Raw genomic sequence first — 26,460 nt, 5'->3', positions numbered from 1 at the left:
CCAGAGCCCAAACCAAGAGTTGGTCATTTAACTGACTGAGCCACCCAGGAGCCCTGAGATGAGGTTCTTTATGGTCATATTACCTCCTATGTTTACATTAAAAATCTTTTATCATGATTTTGGTTAAATAGAGAACCAAGTAGTATTTTTCAGTAATCCATCACTTATCTTAATTGAATCCCAGAACACCCTGGAAAATCACAAGGAATTTGTTCCTTCATCTTATAAAAATAAAGACATGCTAGAAATAATTGGGTTTATCTGATATGTTACTATTGATGAGATGCATGGGAAGAGTTGCCAAATTGGTAGAGATGCTCAGCTTTCCCTAGGTTAAATTGTATAAGCAAATTGTTATTAATATAAATATTTCAGAAATTGTATGTATTATAGGAATTTCCTAAGGATCTATCAATGTCCTCACTAGCCATGATATGTTTCTATTTTTCAGAGTCCTTATGCTGCTTTCCCAGATTTTAGAGGACTACAGTATAGTGTTTTCGGTCATAATTAAAAATTTTTTTAATGTTAACTTGGTCTTAATTTTGCTTCTTTAGAATCTAGCATCTGCTAGGCCATTAGTTTCAATTGGGGAGTCTCAGCACTTACCTATGGAATTATATTACTATATGGATATTTGACACCTACTCTGGTTTACTGAATCTCTTTACTTGATATTCTTGGTATATTCTGGGAATATTCTAACTGTAAGCTTGGTATATTTGTGGTATATCAGGATTATTATAGGTTATATTTAGGGATATTTGTCTCTATAAAGATTAGTTCATTCATTTTTATAAATTAGATATAATACTCTCTTTTCTTTGAAAATAGAGTTAATCATTATGTTTATGGATATTTTGTCTAAAAACTTTTTGGGATTGACTTTTATATTGTTTTGCATGCCACAGAAACAACTACATGTCTTTGCCAGTTGCATTATTCTTGTAATGAATTCTCATCAGATCTTTAATTTCTGAAAATGATCAGCAGCAAGTTAACCAAAGCTATTGTACATCTTTTGCCATTTACAGATGGTTTTATATATTTTAATCTAATGTGTCCCTGAGAGTACTTGCAATCAGGTACAAGCTAGAGTGCTTCATCTTCAACAAAGAGAGACTATCTCAGAGCCCCATGGAAAATGGTTTTGCCAAGTATTGTTAAGTGCAGGCTTTTTATGGTATAGTTTAAACAACTTTGAGACCATATCAGTGAATTGAGTCAGGATTTCAAGAACTAGCTGACAAGTAGACAGGTTAATGAGACCACTAATGCAAGGTCAAGAGGAACAAGAACTAATTACATAAATCTGAATGAAACTGATGGGGGATGATTGTGGATTTTGTTTAGAATGTGCTGATGTTTTAAAGCAGACCGACCCATAAATAGAACAAACTGATGGTTGCCAGAGGGGAGGGGTGAGGGGATGGGCGAAATGGGTGAAGAAGAGTGGGAAGTACAGGTTTCTAGTTGTAGAATGAATAAGTCATGGGAATAAAAGGCACAACACAGGGAATGCAGTTGATGATATTGTAATAGTGTAGTATGGTGACAGAATGTAGCTTCACTGTAGTCAGCAAAGCATAACCTACAGAGTTGTGGAGTCACTAAGTTGGACACCTGAAACTAATGTAACATCATGTTAACTATATTTCAATCAAAACAGAATATTGATGATGTTTTAGGGACTCATCTTTTTTCTTATGCTATCTATAACTCATAATAATTTAGTAAACCATGCTTTTGCAAACAGAAGTCACAAACTTGTAAATGATACCTCATTCCCCCTGCCTGAGCCCTCCAGGATTCAGAAACTTTTATCGAGCATTCTTATTTACATGGCAATATAATTATTTGCACTGGTTCAATAAGAATTATCTGTCCTAAACATTATATGGTCTCATTATTTGGGGAATATAAATAATAGTGAAAGGGAATAGAAGGGAAGGGAGAAGAAATGGGTAGGAAATATCAGAAAGGGAGACAGAATATAAAGACTCCTAACTCTGGGAAATGAACTAGGGGTGGTGGAAGGGGAGAAGGGCGGGGGGTGGGGGTGAATGGGTGACGGGCACTGAGGGGGGCACTTGACAGGATGAGCACTGGGTGTTATTCTGTATGTTGGCAAATTGAACACCAATAAAAAAGAAATTTATTATAAAAAAAAAGAATTATCTGTCCTACCTGTAATCAGGACATGATTGGCAACATTGGTTATATAACCAAGGCCTTGCCTGGAATGCCATATTTGTCAATGAAGCTCACTGAATCATATATGATCATACACTTTTAAGGAACTAAGGTTGACTTTATTCAGCAATGCATACAAAGCCTTCTTGGGAAAACTAGCCTGGTATCTGGTACCTGGCTTACAGAGTTCCCAGTCTTGCAAGGGAGTAAGGAAGGTTACTTCCTGGGAAGCCCTGGAAGCTTAAGATATCTTGGAGACCCCAAGAAGAGAGGAATGGTCCCAACTTTATAAATACTGAAGATAAAATCTCCTTAGATTGGCTTCCTAGCTCTAATAGGCTTTTAAAATTTCAAAGTGAGATTTCGTATGAAAACTTCCAGCAAAACAAGCTTAGGAAGGGCTAAATGGTAAATTACCATTCTTGCTGCACCTATGTAAATAATCAGGCTAAATCAGATGAGGCTGATTTTTATTGTTGAGTATTGTTTGTTGAGGTAAAATTTACATAATGTTAAAATAACCATTTTAAAGTATGTAATTCACTGACATTTAGTACATTCATAACATTGTGTGACTTCCACTTCAATTTATTTCCAAAACATTTTCACACCTCAAAAGAAAACCCTACATTAATTAAGCAGGCATTCCTTATTTCTCCCTCCTATAACCCCCTGACAACCACCAATTTGTAATCTGTCTCTATGGATTTACTTATTCTGGGTATTTCCTGTAAACGACATCATACTATAGGTGATCTTTTGTGTCTGGCTTCTTTCTCCTAGCATAATATTTTTTGGGTTCATCCATGTTGTATCATGTGGTCAGTGCTTCATTGCTTTTTATGACTAATACTCCATTGTATGTATATACCATATTTTGTTTATACATTCATCTGTTGATGGACATTTGGGTTGTTTCTACCTTTTGGCTATTGTGAATAGTGCTGCTGTGAACATTTGTGTACTTGAGTACCTGTTTTCAATTTTTTGGATATATTCTTAGGAGTGAAATTGCTAGGACATATCATAATTCTGTTTAACTTTTAAGGACAGCTTTCTATAACAGCTGCACCATTTTACATTCCTACCAACAGTGTACAAGGGTTCTAATTTCTCTACATCCTCATCAACTCTTGTTATTTTGTTTTGTTTTTTCAATTCTAGCAATTCTAGTGGGTGTGAAATGGTGTCTCATTGTGAATTTGATTTGCATTTCCCTGATGACTAATGATGTCAAACATCATTTTGTATGATTGTTAGACATTTGTATATCTTCTCTGGAGAAATGTTTATTCAGGTCCTTTGCTCATTTTAAAATTGGATTGTCTTTTTTGTTGGTGAGCAGTATGAGTTCTTTATATATTCTGGATACTAGACCCTTATCAGATATATGATTTGCAAATATTTTCTCCCATTTTGTAGGTTGTCTTTTCACTTTCTTGATAATGTCCTTTGATACACAAAAGTTTTTACTTTGATGAACTTCAATTTATCTTTTTTTCTTTTGTTGCTTGTGGGACCAGCCTTATTTTGAAGTCAAGAATAATCTTTGAGATTATCTTTGATAAAAAGGGAGGTAACCATTTAGAGAAATTTTGTGTTTCAAAGGAAAACTAAGTGTCATCTATAGCACACTATTCCAGGTTATCAGAATCAAGTTATTGTCTTTCAGTTATCATCTCTTCATAAACTGCAGGTTTCTGGTGAGTATGCAAACTTTGTCTTCTCTGGTAGAGATATAATTGACTTCCTTCCCCATGTGGAAGAATCAGTTTTGTTACCTACTTGGAAACTGGACTGGACCTTGGTACCATGCCCAAATTGTTGATCCTTACCAAATTTTCTATTCTTCCAGTTTTCTTCAATATCTGGCTAATATATTCCAAGTGGACTTTTCCAATTTTTCTTCCTCTCACCTGACTTGGAGTCACCAAGAACTAAAACTTGACTGCCTAAGTCCCTATCAGGGACCCTATGTTGCCTTACAACATCATCTCTTCTCTGGGAGCTGAAGCAGCCCTACAAGCTAAAGCCCAATGATTTGATATAAATCTGAAAGAACTGGTCATCACAGCAGAACATGTATGACAGGAATTCTTCTTGAACAAACTACCACCTAGGACACAAAGGGTGTCTGAAGAAGTGCTCAGGTCATGCATGTCTTTCTTTTTTTTATTTAAAAAAATTATTTTTAATTTATTTATGATAGAGAGAGAGAGAGGAGAGAGAGAGAGAGAGAGAGAGAGGCAGAGACACAGGCAGAGGGAGAAGCAGGCTCCACGCACCGGGAGCCCGACGTGGGATTCGATCCCGGGTCTCCAGGATCGCGCCCTGGGCCAAAGGCAGGTGCTAAACCGCTGCGCCACCCAGGGATCCCCATGCATGTCTTTCTATGAGAGGCAACCTAGGCTATGGACAGTGTCACCAAGAACACTGACATCTTAGCTCCATGAGTGGTGCTGCAAAATGGATTTTCCTCCATTGATGTCTTAGAATCCACTTGACTGGTTACCTTCAGGGTTCAATTCTTGGTTGGCTTTTTTCTGAAATATGACATTTTATGTTAGTTTTTTTTTTCAATGTTAGTCTTCCCTCTGTTAAGAGGTCTGAACTACAAACCCTAAAACAATTGACTTTTACCACTGCTTCTCAACAGATGGTTCAAATGGTTTTAAAGAGCAACACAAAGAGTGCTCAAGAGACTATTTCTTAGACTCTGCTTCACCATACTCAGGAGGTTTATGATCACCTCTGAGTTGCTTGGTAATAATACTTGTCTTAAACAAAAGGGGAAAATGACAATGTTGAAGTTTATGTGAGCCCTGTGCTCACCAGAAAGCAGTAATGTTTAAGAACCTTGCCCCCTCTTATTTTCCAGGAAAAGGTGAATTGCAGTGTACCATCCTACCCCAGCATATTATTCTAAAATAAGACCCATCTCCATTTTTCCCAATGACTCCCGTAAGACTTGCAGATGACTTCCTTGTTTACCTGTCTCTGTAAAATCCCAGGCTCCCTTACTTTTCTTTGAGCTATTCCTCATTAATAAATGTTCTCCCTGGGCAGCCTGGGTGGCCCAGCGGTTTAGTGCCGCCTCCAGCCCGGGGTGAGATCCTGGAGACCCGGGATCGAGTCCCACGTCGGGCTCCCTGCATGGAGCCTGCTTCTCCCTCTGCCTGTGTCTCTGCCTCTCTCTTTCTGTGTCTGTCATGAATAAATAAATAAAATCTTAAAAAAATAAAAAATAAATGTTCTCCCTATTGCAATAGCTGAATAAAATCATTTCCTCATTGTGTAGGGCATTTCTCACACAAAGGTATTCAGAGGATAAACCAGCTGCAGCAAATATACTTCTGAAACTCTGAGAAATGTGTCTGCAGCTTTGTGGTTAGGTAATTTTTAAAAAGTAAGCTCTGCATGCAATGTGGAGCTTGAAATCATGACCCTGAGATCAAGAGTCACATGCTCTACCAACTGAACCAGCCAGGTTCCCCAGGCAGTATTTTTTTCTTTACCAGAAACATCTAGCTTCTTAAATGCCCTGGTGAACTATAAACCACAAAGTCAATTTTTAAGAAAAAGCACAGAACCCAGTCAACTGCATTTACTCACATGTATTTGCTGTTTTATGTCCATTGGGCTAGAGATCAAGGATGCTTGGATCATGAATGACATTAAGACATTTTTTAAAACATCAGGTACCTTACTAAGGCAGAGACAGATTACCTGCACTGTTCAACAGCTGAACTGTAACTGGCAAAGATTTAGCAACATTTTTTTCAGTCCCATTATCAAAATTCAGCATCATAGATTTCCAGTGTTTACTTATTTGACCCTTCCTATTTTTTCTTTCAATGTTAGCATAACTCTTATAATTCTTTCATTATAGCTATTTTGGAACCAGCTGGTAGTAGGGTTTAGCTTTTCTCTGTTGTTGGCATATAATAAAAATAACAGGCAACATTTATTGAGTGATGATCCTGTGCCAGGAACTGTACTAGGTGCTTTCAACGTGTTAACTCAATCAATTTTCACAGAAGCCCTGTGAGGTAGATACTATTATTATTTCCATTTTAAAAATGAGGAAACTAAAATAGGGAGATTAAATATCTTGTCCAAAGTCACATAGGTAAGAAGTAGTTGATCTTGAATTTGAATTTAGGCAGTCTGGCTCTTCTGCACCTGAGCTCAACCACTTTGGTAAACAGCTTTCATATCCTTCTATCAACATTTGTTGCTCTTCCTCTCCCTCATAATTTCTTCCACCTCTCCTTCATACCTATTCCCCTCTCCATTTCACTTACAATGTTGCTGAAATTAGTCTATCTGGTGGGTTTTTTCCTACCTCTTCACTTGTCTTTCATGCACCACTTCACTACTTTTTCTGTTTGTCTCTCTCTCCTTTGCCATTTTCTGACTTGAATTTAAATCTCCTTGGTCAAAAAAAAGAACTGCCACAAATCCTTCTGGTAGCAACTTTTCTCTCCAGATTTCTCCTACGATATCCCACTGAACTGTAATCATTTCAACTTTCAGGTTATGTGGATTTGGGATAAATATTTTTTATGAATCTCCCCAAAATATAAGTGAATGACCCAGGGCCAAATTTGCACAAACTGATTTTGTGGTGGTCCTCTCCTCTGTACAGCCAATTTAACTACTGTCCTAGCACCTTTAGATTTAGAAGTTACACAGGAATATGCGTGAAAAACGGATTAGGTCAAGAAGGCTCTACTTGTTAATAGAAACAAATCCATTAACTGTGTGACAAAACTGAAAATGTCATCCAGGAAATAAAATAAATGTGATAGCAGCATCATTCTACATGGTTCTCACTCTTTCCACATCATTTGGCATGATAAGCAGTCTCTATTAAAGACAAATGAAGGCTTGGGAGAGTGGAAATAACGTAATACCTGCCTGAAAATGAATCAAGAAAAAGGACTATGAATTCATTATGGTGAGAAGTGCTGGAAGGCCACTTTCAGAATTCACAGACCATATTTCCCTTTGGATAATTACATAGTCCAAGGTAAACTAATGGAAAAAGTATAAAGCAGGTCTATTTACTGCCAAGAATCTGGGTGGCTCAGCGGTTTAGCGCCGCCTTCAGCCCAGGGTGTGATTCTGGAGACCCAGGATCAAATCCCATGTTGGGCTCCCTGCATGGAGCCTGCTTCTCCTTCTGCCCCTCTGCCTGTGTCTCTGCCCCTCTCTCTCTCTCTCTCTCTCTCTCTCTCTCTGTGTGTGTGTGTCTCATGGATAAATAAAATCTTAGAAAAAGAATCTTAGCTATTTTTTATACAAAACCTAACATCTGCACTACAGAAAGGTCAAAGTGGTGAGTAGGCCCCTGATAATTGCTGTAAGATTTAGTTAGGAAATAAATTGAATAGACAGGTCAAGAGGAACTCAATTCACTTGTTTCCTTTTGACATGCAAAGTCTCATGTTTCAGATCTAAGCTTTTTAGAACATTTTCCTCTCATGACATTGGCTAAAATTTCCTATTCTAAACTATGGTTTTACTATTCAGTAAAGTATAGATTAGCAAATCAAAGTCTTCACTTGGCTAGTGAATTTTTCTTTTACAAATCACTCTGCTTTTAGGGAAGGAAGTAAATGAGAAGAAACCAAACAATTTCCAAAAGTAATTTCCCAGTGTATACCCCAGGTTCAGTTCAGATTTAGTCAACTTTTGGTGGAACTTTTGGTGATCTTATCCAATTAGAATCAAGGGTTCAGAAACACTGTGTGACTCTAAGTGATAGTAGCAAGATTCAATCAGGTCCAGTTTATTGTGCTTTACTAAGGCAGAAATCTATAGACATATTTTTTAAAAAGGTTAAAGAGGGATCCCTGGGTGGCGCAGCGGTTTGGCGCCTGCCTTTGGCCCAGGGCGCGATCCTGGAGACCCGGGATCGAATCCCACGTCGGGTTCCCGGTGCATGGAGCCTGCTTCTCCCTCTGCCTGTGTCTCTGCCTCTCTCTCTCTCCCTCTGTGACTATCATAAATAAATAAAAAAAATTTTAAAAAGGTTAAAGAATATGCATAAAACAAATCAAAAGCCTGGTGTAATTGTTTTCTAAACCAGAAAAGTCAATTAACCAGAATATTCCATTCCTGAGCATTCTGGTCAATCAAAAATATTACTTTTTGCTTTAAGCTCTCAATTTAAAAAACCTCAATGGTTTAGACATCAATACTGAGTTGAAGAATTAAATGTACTCTCTTCCTCTACAAGAAAAATAACATTTTATGTATAATTGACAGAAACTGTACCTGCCCAACTTTTCCAGTTAAATAGAAAAAATAGAAAATCACTGGCAAAGCAGCTGTCTCAGGCTTTAAATATATATATATATATATATATATTTCTGCACCTGGTCTTGGCACACAAGATGAGTGTCTCAGGAGCCAAAGACTTTACGTGCTTGTATCCCCAACCTACATAATACACCCCATTAAATTGGCTGAAGTTTATATTAAGTGTGGATAGGAGGAAATGCCTTTCTGCTCAGTGAACTGATCACAACCTGTGCCAAATCAGGAGAGAGAAGAGTGCTTGCTTTAAAAATGCAGGGAATGCTTTCAGACATTCTGGCTTCTGCTGATGCAAATCTAGGGTAATTTTTTGACATACAAATAAAACATATGGAAACTCCTCAAATGTCCTTTTGGCTATAGGATTGGGCTCCTCCACAAAGTTTTATCATGTATCACTACAATTGTTCAAAACTTGGATTGAAAACACCTAGGGTTATTGTCATGTTATATCTACATTAATTGTGATATCAGAAAGACAAAATATAAAAAGTGGAACATTATTTTTTACAACTTTTCTGCAAACAAATGACTAGCTAAATTCTGAAATTTTTTTCACAATCATAATATACATATATTCCACTCAATATTTTTCAGCTGTAGATTATGACTTCCTAGCAAAATTATAATTATTTCTATTTTATACAGAGGGAAATTTTATAATTTACCTCATATTTATAAGAAGGTGTCAAGCACAAGGCAGGGAGTAAAGGAGCCTTGCTGGCACTCATAGGCCTGGTTGAACAAGACTTGGAATCTTTTTGGACACCCCTAGAGAATCCTAGTCCCCAATCATACTGTGCCCTTCTTCTGATACCTTAGTCTCAGGCAGCTTGCCTAAGAGGAGACACTGTATGCAATCAATCTGCAGGAAGGTGCTAAGGACTCATTCTGTGTTCTGTCTCTGTACTAAGGGTAGTGGACAATGCAAGATGTCCTGGACTCTGCCCTTTAAAAGATTATGACTGAGTCAAATCAAGCTATAAGACAAAACATATTTTAAAAAACATAAGGTGTGCATGAAGAAGTATTAAATTATATGGTATAGACTATGCTTTTCTCAACTTCCGACCACCTAGCCTTAACCTGGAAGCTTTCTTCTAAGAGACTCAGAGGACATATTATCTCATTTACTCTTATTAGCTCCATGTGAAGTAAGGGAAGAAATGGCTATTCCTATTTTACAGTTGAAAAACAAAAATGATTTATATCCTAGGGTACTTAGGGAATTGGTGACATCCTACAGAGCTTCTAGCAGTCTTATATTCCTCTCGTGCTCCCTCCCTATCACACACTTTACGCTGCTTATTATGAGTTTCTAAAGCACAATTCTGATAATGTCATTACCCTGCTTAAAAACTCAATGAGTTTGCATTCTTATATAAAAAAAAACCCTATCTTTAGCATAGTACACAACGCCCTTCATGATCTTGTCCCTGCCTATTTCTCAAGCCTCTTATCTCACCATGCCCCTCAATTACAATTTAACCACATTAAACTTTTCTCCTTATCCCAAACATAGTATAGTCTCTAAGTCTCTGAGACTTTGCACACATGTAGTCTTGGATGTTGAATGACTTCCATCTTCTCTGACAACCTCTTACCCATCCTTTAAGATCTGGCTGTGGGGCAGCCTAGGTGGCTAAGTGGTTTAGCACAGCCTTCAGCCCAGGGCATGGTCCTGGGGACCCGGGATCCAGTCCCATGTCAGGCTTCCCTGCATGGAGCCTGCTTCTCCCTCTGCCTGTGTCTCTGCCTCTCTCTCTCTCTCTCTCTCTCTCTCTCTCTCACTTTGTCTCTCATGAATAAATAAATTAAATCTTAAAAAAAAAAAGGATCTGGCTGTGAAGATGGCCCTGAAGTTCCACCTTCCTTTCCCAGGCAAAGAAAGTTGATTCTTTTTTTTTGTACTCCAGCAGTTTATTCAAACCTCTATCATAGTATTTATCAAACTGGCTTGCAATGATTATTTCCTGTACCTGTCTCCTCCACTAGACTATAAATTCTTTGAGAGCAAGGACTGTATCTCTTATTCATCTTTATATCTTCATTACCAAGCACAGTGCTTAGCAAATGGTAGGCTCTGAAGAAAACATTTTTTTTATTTTAAAAAATTTATAGGAATGATGAATTGTCTAAAGAATGGAGAAAAGGACTCATATTTTTTACCTTGAATAAAAGAAAAATAATGATCAGATTATACATTTACAAATTCAAATGTGATAAACTAGAAAAACTGGAACAGATCACTAAAATTGGGCTGATCAGTACCCAAATCAGGAAACTTTAAGGATCCATGACTCCTTGCTCCCCATCCCTCCCAGAACAAACAAATAAACAACGCATGGATTTAGGTAGAAGCTGGTCCTGGATCTAGAGACAAGTCATTAGCTTTTTTTTTTTTTAATTTATTTAGGATAGTCACAGAGAGAGAGAGAGAGAGAGAGAGAGAGAGAGAGGCAGAGACACAGGCAGAGGGAGAAGCAGGCTCCATGCACCGGGAGCCCGACGTGGGATTCGATCCCGGGTCTCCAGGATCGCACCCTGGGCCAAAGGCAGGCGCTAAACCGCTGCGCCACCCAGGGATCCCATTAGCTTTTTTTTTTTTAGTGTGATAAAATAGGGAGTTTTGCATTAAATGTATCCAAAAAACAAAGTTAGATGTGGCAATTTTGTTTGGTAGACACACTTAAAATTGAAATGACTTGAATCAATTAGCAAAGTGGGTGGATATCACCAGGGTGAAATTTAATATCGAAACAAAGAAGGTAATTCACTGATGTGAAAAGGAGAATGAAAGATATTCTGTAAGGTCATATTTGAAGTGATTCTGAGTACTGCAGCACAGCTATAGACTCCTGGGAGACTGCACAGACCATCTTGATGGATAGCAACAAGATAAATCTATGAAATAAACACCTTAGTTAACTCATGGTCAAGCTTTCAATGTAGAAAGAACCATTTGGTGGTACATTTGTCTTTGTAGTGACAAGCACATGCACAAATAGTGATCGCTGTCAAAAGTGCCATCTTTAAATATTGAAAAGACAGAGATGTAAAAATGGCAGAAAGGAATAATATCAAGATATGTATGTTCAGGCATAGATCAGATCTGTAGTTCCTTTTTTTAAAGTAAGCTCTACACCAAACGGGAGGCTTGAATTCATGACCCTGAGATCAAGAGTCACATGCTCTACTGACTGAGCTGCCATGCACCTGCAAGATCTGTAGTTTTTAAAGTTCTCTTGAGCAGCAGACTTTTTTTTTTCAAATGAAATTTTATGTGGAATCCCAATATAGGAAACCAACAAAATCAACACTGCACTGGTTAAAGTGTGAGTAGGGGGTGGACACTTTAGGCTCCAGAATCCTATATACTTAGCTACCCCTTTACTTTCTGTAGTTGCCACTGAGGCATTTTAAGGAATCCTGGGATAGATATGTGGAAAGGTTTCTACGTGGAGAGAGAGGTTAGAATACATGACTAAGATTCTTTCTGACTCTGAAAGTCTATATAATATGATAATCCTCTCTCTAATATTCAAGACCAGTCAGGAAATCAGGATTTTATTCCACTTATGGAAGAGTACAGTAGAGGACAATACAAATAACTAAGGGCTTGAGAAATAATCGTGGTGATTACTTATTGGGCACAGGTAACAAGAGGCTTATCTCTTCCTCCCTCAACATACAAATTTGTATTGAGCACTCACTCTGCTCTATACTCTGGGAATAAAGATGAACAGATAATACAGAGAAGTCTATTCTCAAAGACTTCACTGTGTGTGTGTGTGGGGGGGGTATGTTGAAGTGGATAAAAAATACAAAAATAAACAAGAAAACAACATATTGTGACAAGTGACATCACAAAAATAACACACAGTAATGTGATAGAGAGTAACAGGGTATGTGTGAAGGTTACTTCAGATAGGTTGGTCAGGAAAGATTCTCTGAGTAGGTGATATTTAGACAAAGACCTGAAAAGTGAAAAGAAACTCACCTATACTGAGATGGAGAAGTCTTCCAGGCAGAGAGAACAGCATTGCAAAAGCTCTGAGGCAGGAAAGAACTTCCTTGGCCTATTTGAGAAGCTGAAAGGCCAGTGTGGCTGGAACACAGTTAATGAAGGAGAGTGGTACAAGATGAGTTCTGATGGGACCAAACCACAGGGGCCATCACAAGGAGTTTGGACTGTATTTCAGTGAGTCAGGAAGTCTTTGGAGGATTTTGAGCAGAGTAGGGGTAGGATCGATTCAAACTATTGTTTATTCTACAAAGGGATGTTGTATAAATGATCACTAGTGCAAGGAAAATGATCTAAATTTCATCAGGAGAAATTTGGTAACACAGAGGAAATTTGGAAGAATTGTTGCCAAGAGAGGTTGAAGAGTTTTATTTTATGGCATAAAGCTAATTTCTTGGCATGATCTAACAAGCAGCCAGAAAGATAATTTCTTTAGCCTTCTTACAGCTGTCACCTTTGACAATTTATCCTTGGTGTCACAGTCACTGGGAGAGCTGAGGCTTATATTTAAATGCTCTCAATGCTCCTTTCACTAAATTAATTGCTTCTAAATTGCTTACAGCAAAGCAGCAAAAGATGGCAAAAGGCAGAAATACAGTACTTCATTTTTTAAAGACTCTTGAAAATGTGATTTTTTTTTTCTGTAAGAACCTACCTTAGTACTTACTTATGAGTTAGCTTATCGGCCAGTTTCCTCCTGGCACCTGAACCTCAAATCCCAATGATAGTCAGTCTGACCACCTGTTTTTTTTGTTCTCAAAGCTAAGATGGTCAAGTGCTATTGGAACCAACCATGTAACTGCAGATGTACACCATTACACATTTATGGTTCCCAATCACAGGTGGGCCTTCAAGGCTGCTCAGTAATCATTTACTTTTCTCTAGCTCTTTCTTTCTCACTCCTTACAATGGATGCTACAAACTCACTAATTGACTCTAATTTTGAAACAAGTTCTGTGGGTAAAATGCTATCAAACAGCCTCACGTCCTAAAGAAATTGTTGAAAGGAAGAGTCCATGTGTGTGGCAAACTTCATTGTTGTTTTATTTCAAGAAACTGCCCAACCTTCAGTAGCCACCACTCTGATCAGTCAGCAGCCATCAACACTGAGGCAAAACCCTCCACTGGCAAAAAAGATTATGACTTACTGAAAGCTCAGATGGTGGTTAGAAATTTTTAGCAATAAGTATTTTAAAATTAAATATATACGTTATTTTTAGATATAATTTGTTATTGCAAACTTGGAAGACTACATTTTATATGCACTGGAAAACCAAAAGAATTCATTTGACTCACTTTATTGTGATACTTGCATTATTGCAGTTGTCTAAAACTGAACCCACAATACCTCCAAGGTATGCCTGTGTATGATTTGGAAATGTTTTCTCTCATTCTATTGGCTGTCTTTTCACTTTCTTGATGGTGTTCTTTGAAGTCCCAGAGAATTTAATCTTGATGAAGTCCAATTTCTTTATTTTTTTCTTTTGTTGCTTGTGTTTTTGGTGATATATCTAAGAAGACTTTGCCTAAGCCAAAGTTATCATGATTTACTCCAATGCTTTCTTCTAAGAGTTTTATAGTTTTTGCTCTTACCTTTAGGCTATGATCTATTTTATACTGCTATGTATGGTATAAAGTAGAGGTCCAGATTCATTCTTTTGCATGTGCATCCAGTTGTCCCAGCACCATTTGTTGAAAAAAACTATTCTTTCCTTAGTGAACTTAGTACCTTTGTCAAAAATCAATTGACCATAAATGTGAGGGTTTATTTCTGGACTCCCAATGTTATTCCACTGATCTATATGTCTATGTTTATGCCAGCACCACACTGTTTCGATTACAGTGTGAGTCCTCCAACTTCGTTGTTTTTCAAGATTGTTTTGGCTTTCTGTAGGTCTCCTGCATTTCCATATGTATTTTAGGATCAGCTTGTCAATTTCTACAAAAGTCCAGCTAGGATTTTGGTAGGGTTTGTACTGAATCTGTAGATCAACTTGGCAGTATTGTCTTAACAATATTAATTTTTCTGATCAATGAACATGGGATTCCACTATACATTATTTATATGATTGACAGTTATATGGAACTAATGTATAAAAGGCAATTTTTAAATGTGAGCTCAAATGAATATTTTTTGCAGCTTTATTAAGGTATAATTTAGATACCATAAAATTTACCCAAATTAAGTATATAATTCAATGATTTTTAATAAATTTACTGAGTTAGACAGCCATCACTATAATCTAGTTTTAGAACATTTTTATCCCTCCAGTAAGATTCCTCATACCTGTTACAGGTAATCCCTATTCTTACCCCCAGAACCAGGCAACTACTAATCAACTCTCTGTATAGATTTGTCTTTCTGAACATTTCACATAAATGGAATTATACATTATATGTTTTCTTCTATCTGGTTTCTTAGCATAATTTTTTCTTTTTTTAAAGCTTTATTTACTTTGAGAGAGAGAGCATGAGCAGGGGGAGGGGCAGAGGGAGAGAGAATTTCTAGCAGACTCCCTGCTGAGTATGGAGCCCCATGTGAGGTTCAATCTCAGAACCCTGAGATCATGACCTGAGCTGAAACTAAGAGTTGGATGCTCAACTGACTGGGCCACACAGATGCCCCTACTTAAGATAATTTTTTAAATTAATAGAATTTTCTAGGACAGTTTTAGATTTACAGAAAAACTGAACAGATAGAACAGAGAGTTCCCATATACCCTCTCCCCACCTCACAGTTTTCCCTATTAATATCTTGCCTGGCACATTTGTTGCAATGCTGATATATTATTATTAAAGTCCATAGCTTACATTAGGGTTCACTCTTAGTGTTGTATGTGTTTTGACAAATGTATGATATCATGTATCCACAATTACAGAATCATACAGAATAGTTTCACCACTCTAAAAAATCCTATGTGCTCTGCCTAATTATTCTTCCCCTCTTCTCTAAGCCCTTGGTAATCACTAATCTTTGTTTACTGTCTCTAAGTTTTGCCTTTTTCAGAATGTCATATGATTGAAATTATACAGTATGTAGTCTTTTCAGGTTGGCTTCTTTTACTTAGAAACATGCATTTAAAATTTCTCCATTTCTTTTAGTGGCTTGATAGCTCAATTTTTAAAATTTCAGCTTCACTGAGGTATAACTGACATATAAAATTGTAATATATTTAAAGTAGACATTGTGGTGATTGGATACACATATACATTGTGAACGGAGTGCCCCCACCAAATTGATTAACACATCTATCACATTACATATTTATTTTTTTTTTTGGTGAGAATATTTAAGTTTTAACCTCTTAGCTAAGTTCAATATTATAGGATAGATTGTTTTTTTACTGCTCAATAATATTCCATTGTTTAGATATAAGTTTACTCATCCAATTACCATTGATGGACATCTTGGTTGCTTCTAAATTTTGGCAGTTATGAAAAAAAGCTGCTATAAACATTTGTGTGCAGGTTTTTGCATTGACATCAGTTTTCAACTCAATTGATTAAATATCTATGAGCATGGCTGCTGAGCATAATATTGTTGAGGCTCATTCATGTTGTGGCAAGTATCAGTACTTCATTCCTTTTTGAATCCTTGAATAGTATTCCATTATATGAATATGCCACATTTTGTTTATCCATGCACTAGTTGATGGAAATTTGGGTTGTTCTCACTCTCTGGTTATTATGAATAACCAAATAGAATAAAACAGAATAGACATGCTATGAACATTTATGTCCAAGTCTTCAGGTAGATATGTTTTCATTTCTATTGGGAGTGGAACTGGTGGGATGTATGATAAATTTATGTTTAACTTCTTAAGAAACTGTTAAACTGTCCTCCAAAGTGTCCGTACCACTCTATATTCCCACCAGAAACATATAAAGGTTCCTGTTTCTGGACATCCTTGCAAACATTACCATCTATCTTTTTTATTATAGCCATTCTAGTGGGTGTGTAATGGTATTCATTGTGGTTCTAATTTGCATTTCCCTATGATTAATGATATTGAGCATTTTCTCACATGCTTATTAACTATTCATATATTTTCTTTGGTAAAATGTCTACCTAAATCCCTTCCCATTTTTATTAATTTTTAAAATTTTTTTATTGGAGTTCAATTTGCCAACATATAGCATAACACCCAGTGCTCATCTCGCCAAGTGCCCCCCTCAGTGCCCATCACCCAGCCTTCCCATTTTTAAATTGGGTTGTCTGTGTTATTATCATTCAATTTTAGGAGTTGTATATTCTGGATACAAGTCCTTTATCAGATATGTAATTTGTAAATATTTTCTCCCAGTTTATGAATTGTCTTTTTATTTTCATAATGATGTCTCTTAAAGTATAAACGTTTTTAATTTTGATGAGGTCCAGTTTGTCAACTTTTCTGTTGTTTTATGGATCACGCTTTTGTTGTTGTACCCAAGAAATTATTGCTTTATTAAAGTCTCAAAGGTTTTCTCCTACATTTTCTTCTGTAAGTTTTATAGTTTTAGCTCTTATCCATTTTTAGATAACTTTTGTGTATTGTATGAGATAAGGGTCCAATTTTATCTTTTTGCATGTGTATATCCAATTGTCCCAGCACCACTTGTTGAATCTCACCATATAGTTTCAAAGGCTTTAAAAAGAAGTGTTTTTCTAACTTTGATTTTGAAAACTTTCAAGCCTATAGAAGAGTTAGAAGAGTAGTACAAGTAGTCACACATCTTACACTTAGATTCACAAATGGTTACTAATTTCCCATTATTTGTTCTCTCTGGACAGATACACATATACATTTTGCTGAGTCATTTGAAAGTAAGCTGCAAATATGAGGACACTTCATTCCTAAATACTTCAGCATGCATCTCCTAAGATAAAGAAGTCTTCTACATTGCCACACCTAAGAAATCAATATTAACTTAATAATCATCTAATATACAGTATAAATTCAAATTTATTAGGTTATTCCAAAAATGTCTTTCATATATGTTTATGATCTCCACCCCCTCAATTCAGAATCCATTCAAGGTTGGCACATTATTTGATTGCCAGAACTGGGTTCTTTTTCAATCTTAGAACAATTCTTCTACCTTCTTTTGTTTTTCATGATAGTGGTTTTTTGAAGAATCCAGGCCAGTTGACTTGCTGGAAGTCTCACACTCTGGGCTTGTCTAATTGTTATTTTTATATTTAGATTCAGGTTAAACAAATTTGGCAAGAATACTTCATAAATGGTGCTCTGTACTTCTTATTACATCAGAAGGCACAATGTTAGGTTGTCCTGGTATTGACAATGCTAGGTTTAATCACTTGTTTAACCTAGTGACTGCCAGATTTTCCCATTGTAAATGGACATTTCCCCATTAGTAATTTAGCAAGGAACCTGTGGGGTGATAATTTGAGACTATGTGAATATCCTGTTCCCCAAGAACTTTTTACTCAATGATTTTAACATACATTTGATAATTTTTGTCAAAATCAATTATTGTATTAGAAGCTGCAAAATAGTGATTTGCTATTCTATCCTCCTTTTATATTTATTAGCTCGTATTCTGCTAGAGAAAAGATCTTTTTCCCTTCCCCCTCTCTTTCTCTACTGAATATCATTATGGACTAAATGGATTATTATGATTATTGCTGATGCTATAATCCATTTCCATTAAGTTTCACAACTTCAAAAAAGTACATATTTCCTAGCTCATTCTACAGAAAAAGTCTAACAGCAATGTGCATCAGTAGCAATGAGAATATCTAGTGCTTAGACTGTGGTAACGAAATACTGTTTCCTACTAATAGGAACCATGGCTTTTAAAAGAAATGGCTGATTCTAGGCCTGGAGTAGGGAAAGATCAAGGTGAACTGGGGAAATTTTATTCACTGGAAAGCAAAGGTGCATTAAAGAAGTGATGGGATTAGAAACGACAAATACCCACCATTTGCTTCGATGTGGATGGAACTGGAGGGTATTATGCTGAGTGAAATAAGTCAATTGGAGAAGGACAAACATTATATGGTCTCATTCATTTGGGGAATATAAAAAATAGTGAAAGGGAATAAAGGGGAAAGGAGAAAAAAATAAGTGGGAAATATCAGAAAGGGAGACAGAAAATGAAAGACTCCTAACTCTGGGAAACGAACTAGGGGTGGTGGAAGAGGAGGTGGGCGGGGGGTAGGGGTGACTGGGTGGCGGGCACTGAGGTGGGCACTTGACGGGATGAGCACTGGGTGTTATTCTGTATGTTGACAAATTGAACACCAATAAAAAATAAATTTATTTAAAAAAAAAGAAGTGATGGGATCCGATAAAAAAAATACATAGGTTCTGGCTTGGAGGAGATCTCACTGGCCAAATTTGGGATAATTTGAGCATTAAGAAGGGGGACTCCTGGGTAGCTCAGTCAGTTAAGTGCCTTCGGCTCAGGTCATGATTTCAGGGTCCTGGGGTTGGGCTCCCCGCTCAACAGGGAGTCTGCTCTTTCCTCTTCCTTTGCTCCTCTCCCTGCATGTGCTCTTTCTCATTTTCAAATAAATATCTTTTCTAAAAGTAGGCTCCATGCCCAATATGGAATCCAATGTGGTGCTTGGACCTGAGCTGAAATCAAGAGTCAGATGCTTAACTGACTGAGACATCCAGGTGCCCCCTGGTAATAACTTTAAAACAAAAGAAAGAACTGAGGCATGTTTACCAGTATCGAATATTGGTCAAGCAAGATGAAGATTAAAAATTACTTGTCTCTGGTGAACCTGGTAAAAGGAGTTCCAGTGGAACAGACAGTTGTGGAGTAAATGGGAAAGAAAAAAAATGGAGAAATCAAGCAATTTTATGGAAACTGGAAAGAAATAGTGGGTTGAGGGAGGTATAGTCAAGGGAAGTTTAATTTAGGGAGGTTGGGAAGAAATACCCAACAAAGATAACATCATAAACTTTTAAATTTCTTATGTTTGAATAATCTTTAAAGTTCACAATATACAAGCACATGAATGTCCTTGAAACAACCCTTAGGGTTGGTATTACTATCACTCTCATTGTATATATGGGGAACTTGAGGCTTGGAAAGATGAAGTGTTTTGCCCCATATGTCATGGAGAGTGAGCCATATTTGTGTGTGCCTGCTGGGTTCCACCCACTAGTGAAGCCCTAAAAATACCAAGATAGATAAAATGTGGCCACTAACACATATACCCCGACCCTTCTCCAATCTAGGTCTTCCTGTCCCATGGTTTTAGGTTCTTTCATTTTCAGCTTGTCCTAGGCAGGCCGTGCTAAGCCATGAAACTTATTTGTCTTTGCTTGGGATAAGAGAAGAAAGGCTAGCATGAGAGGGCAAGTAATTATTAATAACAATGAAGTTGAATATGTTGAGGACTGAGAAGGGTCTGTTGGATTTGGCGATCAGATGGTTACTTGTATATTTTCAGTGGTGTCAGAAGAGCAAACTGAGGAGCAAATGAATGATGAGAAACTAAAAGTGATAGAGAGAGAGAGAGAGAGAAAGAGAGAGAGAGAAAGGTAGCTATCAATGAGGCCTAGTACAATATGGGTAATTTTAAAAACACTTCTATTTTTGGGGTGCCTGGGTGGCTCAGTGCCAGTGGTGTGTCAAAGCCAGCTAGGGAATGGTGATTAGTAAATATTCAGGAATTTTGCAAGCTCTTGAGAGTATTTATATCATCAAAATTAGAAAATGCTACAAACTTAGGGCTTTATTCTTTCAGAGATCTGGGTTACCAGCATATTACTTGTTACTGTTTCTATAAAATGACACATGTTCAGCAAAATATATTCAACTATTTAAACTTAACAAAAAGTGCAATGACCTGAAATCTCACTACAGAGAAAAAAATCAAAAACACTGTTTGCTAGGAGGCAAAGTCTTATTTTTTTTTTATTAAACAGTTCTTTTTTTATTTATTTTTACTTATTTATGATAGTCACACACAGAGAGAGAGAGAGAGAGAGGCAGAGACATAGGCAGAGGGAGAAGCAGGCTCCATGCACCGGGAGCCCAACGTGGGATTCGATCCTGGGTCTCCAGGATCGCGCCCTGGGCCAAAGGCAGGCGCCAAACCACTGCGCCACCCAGGGATCCCGCAAAGTCTTATTTAATGGAAAAATATTACACTGTTGCTTTATAACCTGCCATAATGTGCCATGGCCATCTTTCCATGTCAATTAAGTATAGAGCTATGTCATAATTTTTAAGAGCTGTATAGTATTCCACTGTGTGTATCTGCCATAACTATTTTATTGTTGAATATTTTAGGTTGTTTTTGCTATCATGATGCTGAGACCAACATTGTTACATGTATTTTTAAAATGCATTTGTATAATTTTCTATCTCCTTTGGGGTAAATTCTCAGAAGACTGCTGTCTCATAAGATATGCTTATTTTTCATTTTGATACATATTGCTTAACTCTCCTCTGTAAAGTCCAAAAAATTTACATTCCCACCAGTAAGTATAGGAGAGTGCCTGTTTTCTCACAGCCTTGGTAACATTGTGTCAATTTTTTAAATCTTTGCCTATCTCACAGATAAGCAACAAAAACACATGATGTTTTTGTTCATGTCCTTGATTATCACTGAAAATGAACTTCTTATAATAAATTTTTATTGCTCATTTGTCTTTTGATAACTGCCTTTTCTTTTTCTAAAACATTTTATCTATTTATTTGACAGAAAGAGAGAAAATACAAGCAGGGGGAGTGGCAGGCAGAGTGAGAGGAAGAAGCAGGCTCCCTGCTGAGCAGAGAGCCTGATATGGGGCTGGATCCCAGGACCCTGGAATCATGACATGAGCCAAAGGCGGATGCTTAACTGACTGAGCCACCCAGGTGCCCCAGATAACTGCCTTTTCATGGCCTTTCCCCATTTTTCTAATGTGGAAGACTTTTGCTTTTTTGCCTTTTCCTTAAAACAGATTCCTTGCTTAGATTCCTGTACATTACATGTGACCCTTGAACAGCATGGGTTTGAACTATGTGGGTCTACTTATACACATATTTTAAAAATAAGTATAGTATAAAAAATATATTTTATCTTCCTTATGATTTTCTTAGCCACATTTTCTTTTCTCTAGCTTACTTTATTATAAGAATACAGTATAATATGCAAACAATACATAAAATATGTGTTAATCAACTGTTTATAAGGCTTTGGTCAACAGTTGGCTATTAGTAGTTAAATTTTCGGGAAGTCAAAAGTTTTATGTGACACCTGAAACTAACCTAACATCCTATGTCAAATATACTAAAAAAAATTATATGCAGATATTTGACGGTGCAGTGGGTGAGTGCCCCTAACCTTCACATTGTTCAACGGTCAACTATACTTCTTTCTGGGTCCTCAATTGCCAGTTCATTCTCTGGTTTCTCCCCCTCTTTTTGCCCCTTAAATGTTGATGCCCTCTTCTCTTCTGCTCCATTCACTTTTCTCCAGTGATCTCACTCACTCCTGTGATCTTAAAATCTCTTAACACAACAATGAACAATGAGATGAACAATCTCAATAGAAATAGTGATACTGGGATGCCTGTGTGGCTCAGTGGTTGGGTGTCTGCCTTTGGCTCAGGGTGCGATCCCGGGGTTCCGGGATCGAGTTTCAGACTGGGCTTCCTGCGTGGAGCCTGCTTCTCCCTCTACCTGTGTCTCTGCCTCTCTCTGTGTCTCTCATGAATAAATAAATAAAATCTTTTAAAAAAGAAATAGCGATATTAATAATTGCAAACATTTATTGAGTGCTAGGTACTGTAATTAGTACTTATATGGAATAGCTCAGTTATTCCTCACAGGAAGCATGTAAGGCAGGCACTAGCATGAAGCTCCATCTTACGGAGGAGGAAACAGAGTGAGGAAAAGTTTAATTGGCTTGTTCAAAGTCACAAAGTTAGTAGGTAGAGAGCTGAGACTGAACTCAAGTCTTGTCTTGATGTCAACTATATTTATTCCATCCCATGACTGTATGCTGTGTCCTATCAACGTTAGAGGCTGTCAAACTATGGCCCACAGGCCAAATCCAGCCTGATGTGTTTTTGTTAATAAAGTTTTACTGGAACACAGCCACACCCATTCATTTAAATACTGTCTATGGCAGCTCTGAGGCAACAAGAGCAAAGTTAAATATGAATGGATAGAGAGCTCATGACCTGCAAAGTCTAAAATATTTACTATCTGGACCATTACAGAAAAGTTGATCTAATTCTGATGTATACACAGATAATTCCAAAAATCTACATCTTCATCACTGACCTATCTTCTGAACTCTTGATCTGCTTACCAATTGGACACTTCTGACCCATAAGTACTTCAATCTCCACATTCTCAAAACTGGACTCTAAGGCACTAGTTCCTGCCATTCCTGGCCCGGTACTCTACACTCAGGGATGTGACTGCATATTGCCATTCCTTACTTTTATAACCCATCGTAGACATTACTAATTGATCACATTACTCTTTCCCATTAAGCCCAGAAAGGGTTTCAGAATATTTCTTAACACAGCCTTTTATGAAGGCCTGGCATGAAATTGGCAGTGGGAGGTACAAAGAAGGGATTGGAGTAAAAAACCAATTTCGGTATAGAAATAATGGAGGAGTGTTTTTCTAGCTTTTGTCTGAGTAGATGGTGATATCTTTGATTGGTAGCTACTACCAGTCAAATGGAGTTAACACATGACATAAAAGCTATTTGCCATCTCTATAGCAGAGCCACACCCATCTTCTCACTGGTTGTGGAATCTGATCAAGCTCTTTCACAATTTCCATGTACCTGCACATGATTCTTTACTCCAGAATGACATTCTCTTTGGCAATTCCTTCTTTCATGTCTGACAGTCAGCTCAAAGGTCACTACTATGAAGCCTTTCCCCCACATGGATTAGTCATTTCTACATGGTGTCCCCACCAGTTCAGAACTCCACTGCAGAACCAATACATGATATATACAGTATACTGTATCTGTCTTTCATAGAATGGTCTAACCCACTAAACTGAGAGCTTTCTAAAAACATGGCACAGATCTTTTCTTTGTGTCCCTGAGATTTAGCAGTATCCAGAACATAGCAGAATGTCAGTATGTTAAATTGAAAGGAGGTTAAAATCATGCAGGTATCACCGTCTAGCCATACCAAAGCTTGATACATAGTTCTTGACTCCAGTGCTGTTTTTGCACTTCTCACTGCCAATCTTGGGTCAGGCCTTCATTATTTAAAGACTCCAGATTATTGCCACAATTTCCCTACCTTTAGACTTGGCTCCTCACATCATTCCCCTATGTTAATTACCTCATTCAACAAATATCTATGAGTGTATACTAGATGCTCTTTGTTCTAGGCACTGAGACAAAATCCTTGTCCTCATGGAGCTTGTATTCTAGGATAGGGAAACACAACCATCACAACCATCAGAATGATCCATGATCATTCTGCCATGACATTTTCCATGTCTGACCATGTCATTTTCCTTAAAACCTTCAGTGGCTCTTTGTTGTTTATAATCCAAACTATCTAAACATGGCACACAAAGCCTTCCATGACCCAGCCCTTATATACTCTAATTTCATCTTTGTATTCTGTACTCTACCAATACTGAAATGCATACACCATGTTTTTGTTCCTGCCTCCTTGACTTTGATTTTGCTGTCCCCTTTACCTGGAATGTCCTTTCCTCTCCTTTCCTCCTCCTTCTTTTTTTTTTTTAAACACTGATAACTCCCATTTCTTCTTCAAGATTTAGCTGAGATAATAGCACTTAATTTAGAAGGCTTTCCCTCTTCTCCCTCAGGTTAACTTCCTTCTTGTCAATGTTCCTATAACAATATTCTGTGCAGACCTCTATTGCTGTGTTTCCACATTGCTTTACCATTGTTAGCTTCTACCTCTGTTTTCCCAATGAGGTGGGGCTCTTGGAGGGAAGAGACTGTCTTATTGATCTTTGTAATCCCAGGCACCTCCTCTAGTATAACACATATAGGCACTCAATAAATATTTGTTGAATTAAGAACTGTTATTTTGACATGCCATTCTAGTTTATGCACAGGCACTACTGCATTCCAGACTTTTATAATTAACTGCTTACTAGACATCTATCAGGTAAAAATCTCATGACAAACAATGAACTTACCATCACCCTGAAACCTACTCTTCCTCCTGTATTCCTATCATCATTTTTTCAAACTAGCAACCTTAGTGTCAGTTTTGATTATTCTGTCTTCCTCTCCATGATAATTTTACTTTGTAAATCCTCCCTTTGGCCCCTCTTTCCTGTTTCCTCTGCCACTGCCCTCATTATCACTGCCCTGGCTGACTGCACCAGCCTTCTAGCCAGTCTTTCTGCCTCTAGTCTCCCCCCTTGGATTTAATCCTCCACACTGTGGCCAGAGTTATTTTTGTCAAAGAAAAATCTGATTGTGTCACTTCCCTGGTTAATGATCTTTCCTGGCTCCCTACTGCCTTCAGGATAAAGTCCAAACACTTTAGTACAGTACATAAGGTCCTTAAGGATCTGGCCTCATCTAAGTTTCCAGCCCCATCTCCTGCCACTAGCCCATACAAACTTTCTGCTGCAGCCATACTGAACTCTTGACAAGTCTTGTCACAATTCTTATTCTCTCATGCCTTCCTACCTTCACATGTTCAGCTTCCTTTTCCTTATTCTTCTCCCTTGCATCTGCCTGGCTTCTAATTTTTTGCCCTTCAAGACTCAGATCAAGCATCACAACAGCCTCAATATTAAAAAAAATTCTGCTCTGAACATAGTACCTCCTCACACCCCTACTGAGCTTAGTGTCTTTGTTTATGTGCTCTCCAAGTACTCTGTGCCTATTACAGCCATTAATCACATGTCAGAATGTTAGTTTATTTGTCAGTATATCCCAGTTGACTACAAGCTTCTTGAAGTCAGAAACAGTGTCACTGTGATTTATCTCTGTATCTCCAGTGCCTACCATCTTTGCTTCAAACACAATAAAAATCCAACAACCAAAACAAATGTTTAAATAAGTGAGTGCCTTCTTGACTTGGCAAATGCTGATCCCTTTGCCTGGCATATTCTGCCTGGTAAATTCCTGGGTCACTATTATATCCCTAGCACACAGCAGAATGCCTGATGTGTAGTAGGTACTCATTAATACTGACTGACTGAATGAGACCAAGCTCAAATACTACCCTCCTGACCTCTTAATAGCCCTATGTGTAGCTGATTGATCTCCACTCTCAGCTCCTTCTCCTGGAACACTTGTCACATTGCACACATGACTGCTTCCCTGCTAGATTGTGAGCTCCTTGAGGACAGAATTTTGTCCTACTCATCTCTGTATCTCCAGTCCCTTGAACAGTGGGAGGCATATAGATGTTCAGAGACCCTTCGTTGAATGAATAAATGGATGAATAAGAAGATTCAGGGAAGCCTTTAGAAATATCTGAATGGCTCTTCCAGACTGTGCATTCCAGGAAGTACATTGTTTTGTGTGGCTGCAGGAGGCAGGATGGCTAGGAAGAGCAAGGGCATTATTTCAGTTCAACAGAAGAAAGACTTTTTGTTAACTTTTTAGAATGGCTTGAAGATCAAATGGGCTGTCCCTGGGAAAAGTGACCTCCCTGTGACAAGAGGTATACAATCAGAAGTTGGAGAATGCTAGGCAGTGATATTGGAGAGGGAATCTCAACAGTAGATAGGAACGTAAAGGTGGGGTGATGGTTGGAGGTAATGGTGGTGGTGGTACTAGATGACCTTTGGGGTTCCTTCTAGATAGCTCATCCATTAACCTGCACCCCTAAGAGATGCCTATAGATTGGGTCATGGCTTCTCTGCCAACCAGAGCCTTCTTACCTGGCCTAGGCACACAGCTGCTCATGATTTCTGCTTAGGGGCAGGACTACTTTACTTCTGTCCTTACTTTTAATTTAATAACTAGCAAGATATCTGGCACACAGTAA

General features: G+C 37.7%; 1 protein-coding gene across 4 annotated transcripts in view; it reads right to left on the bottom strand.

The window, feature by feature from the left end:
* The window catches only part of HDAC8 (histone deacetylase 8), a 223,363-nt gene that overhangs the window by 164,172 nt on the left and 32,731 nt on the right, over positions 1 to 26,460 (bottom strand). For 2 of the 4 annotated variants that reach the window (XM_055338988.1, XM_055338986.1), the window contains exon 5: positions 12,518 to 12,625. The exons of the other annotated variants lie outside the window; for them this stretch is intronic. In XM_055338988.1, coding sequence (XP_055194963.1) covers positions 12,518 to 12,625 — 108 coding nt within the window. The remainder of the gene's footprint in view (positions 1 to 12,517; positions 12,626 to 26,460) is intronic. 4 annotated transcript variants of the gene reach the window in all.

The sequence above is a fragment of the Nyctereutes procyonoides genome, unplaced genomic scaffold, assembly GCF_905146905.1.
Source record: "Nyctereutes procyonoides isolate TBG_1078 unplaced genomic scaffold, NYPRO_anot_genome, whole genome shotgun sequence".
In the NCBI taxonomy this organism is placed as follows: Eukaryota; Metazoa; Chordata; class Mammalia; order Carnivora; family Canidae; genus Nyctereutes; species Nyctereutes procyonoides.
This window is presented reverse-complemented; position numbering and strand designations above follow the sequence as displayed.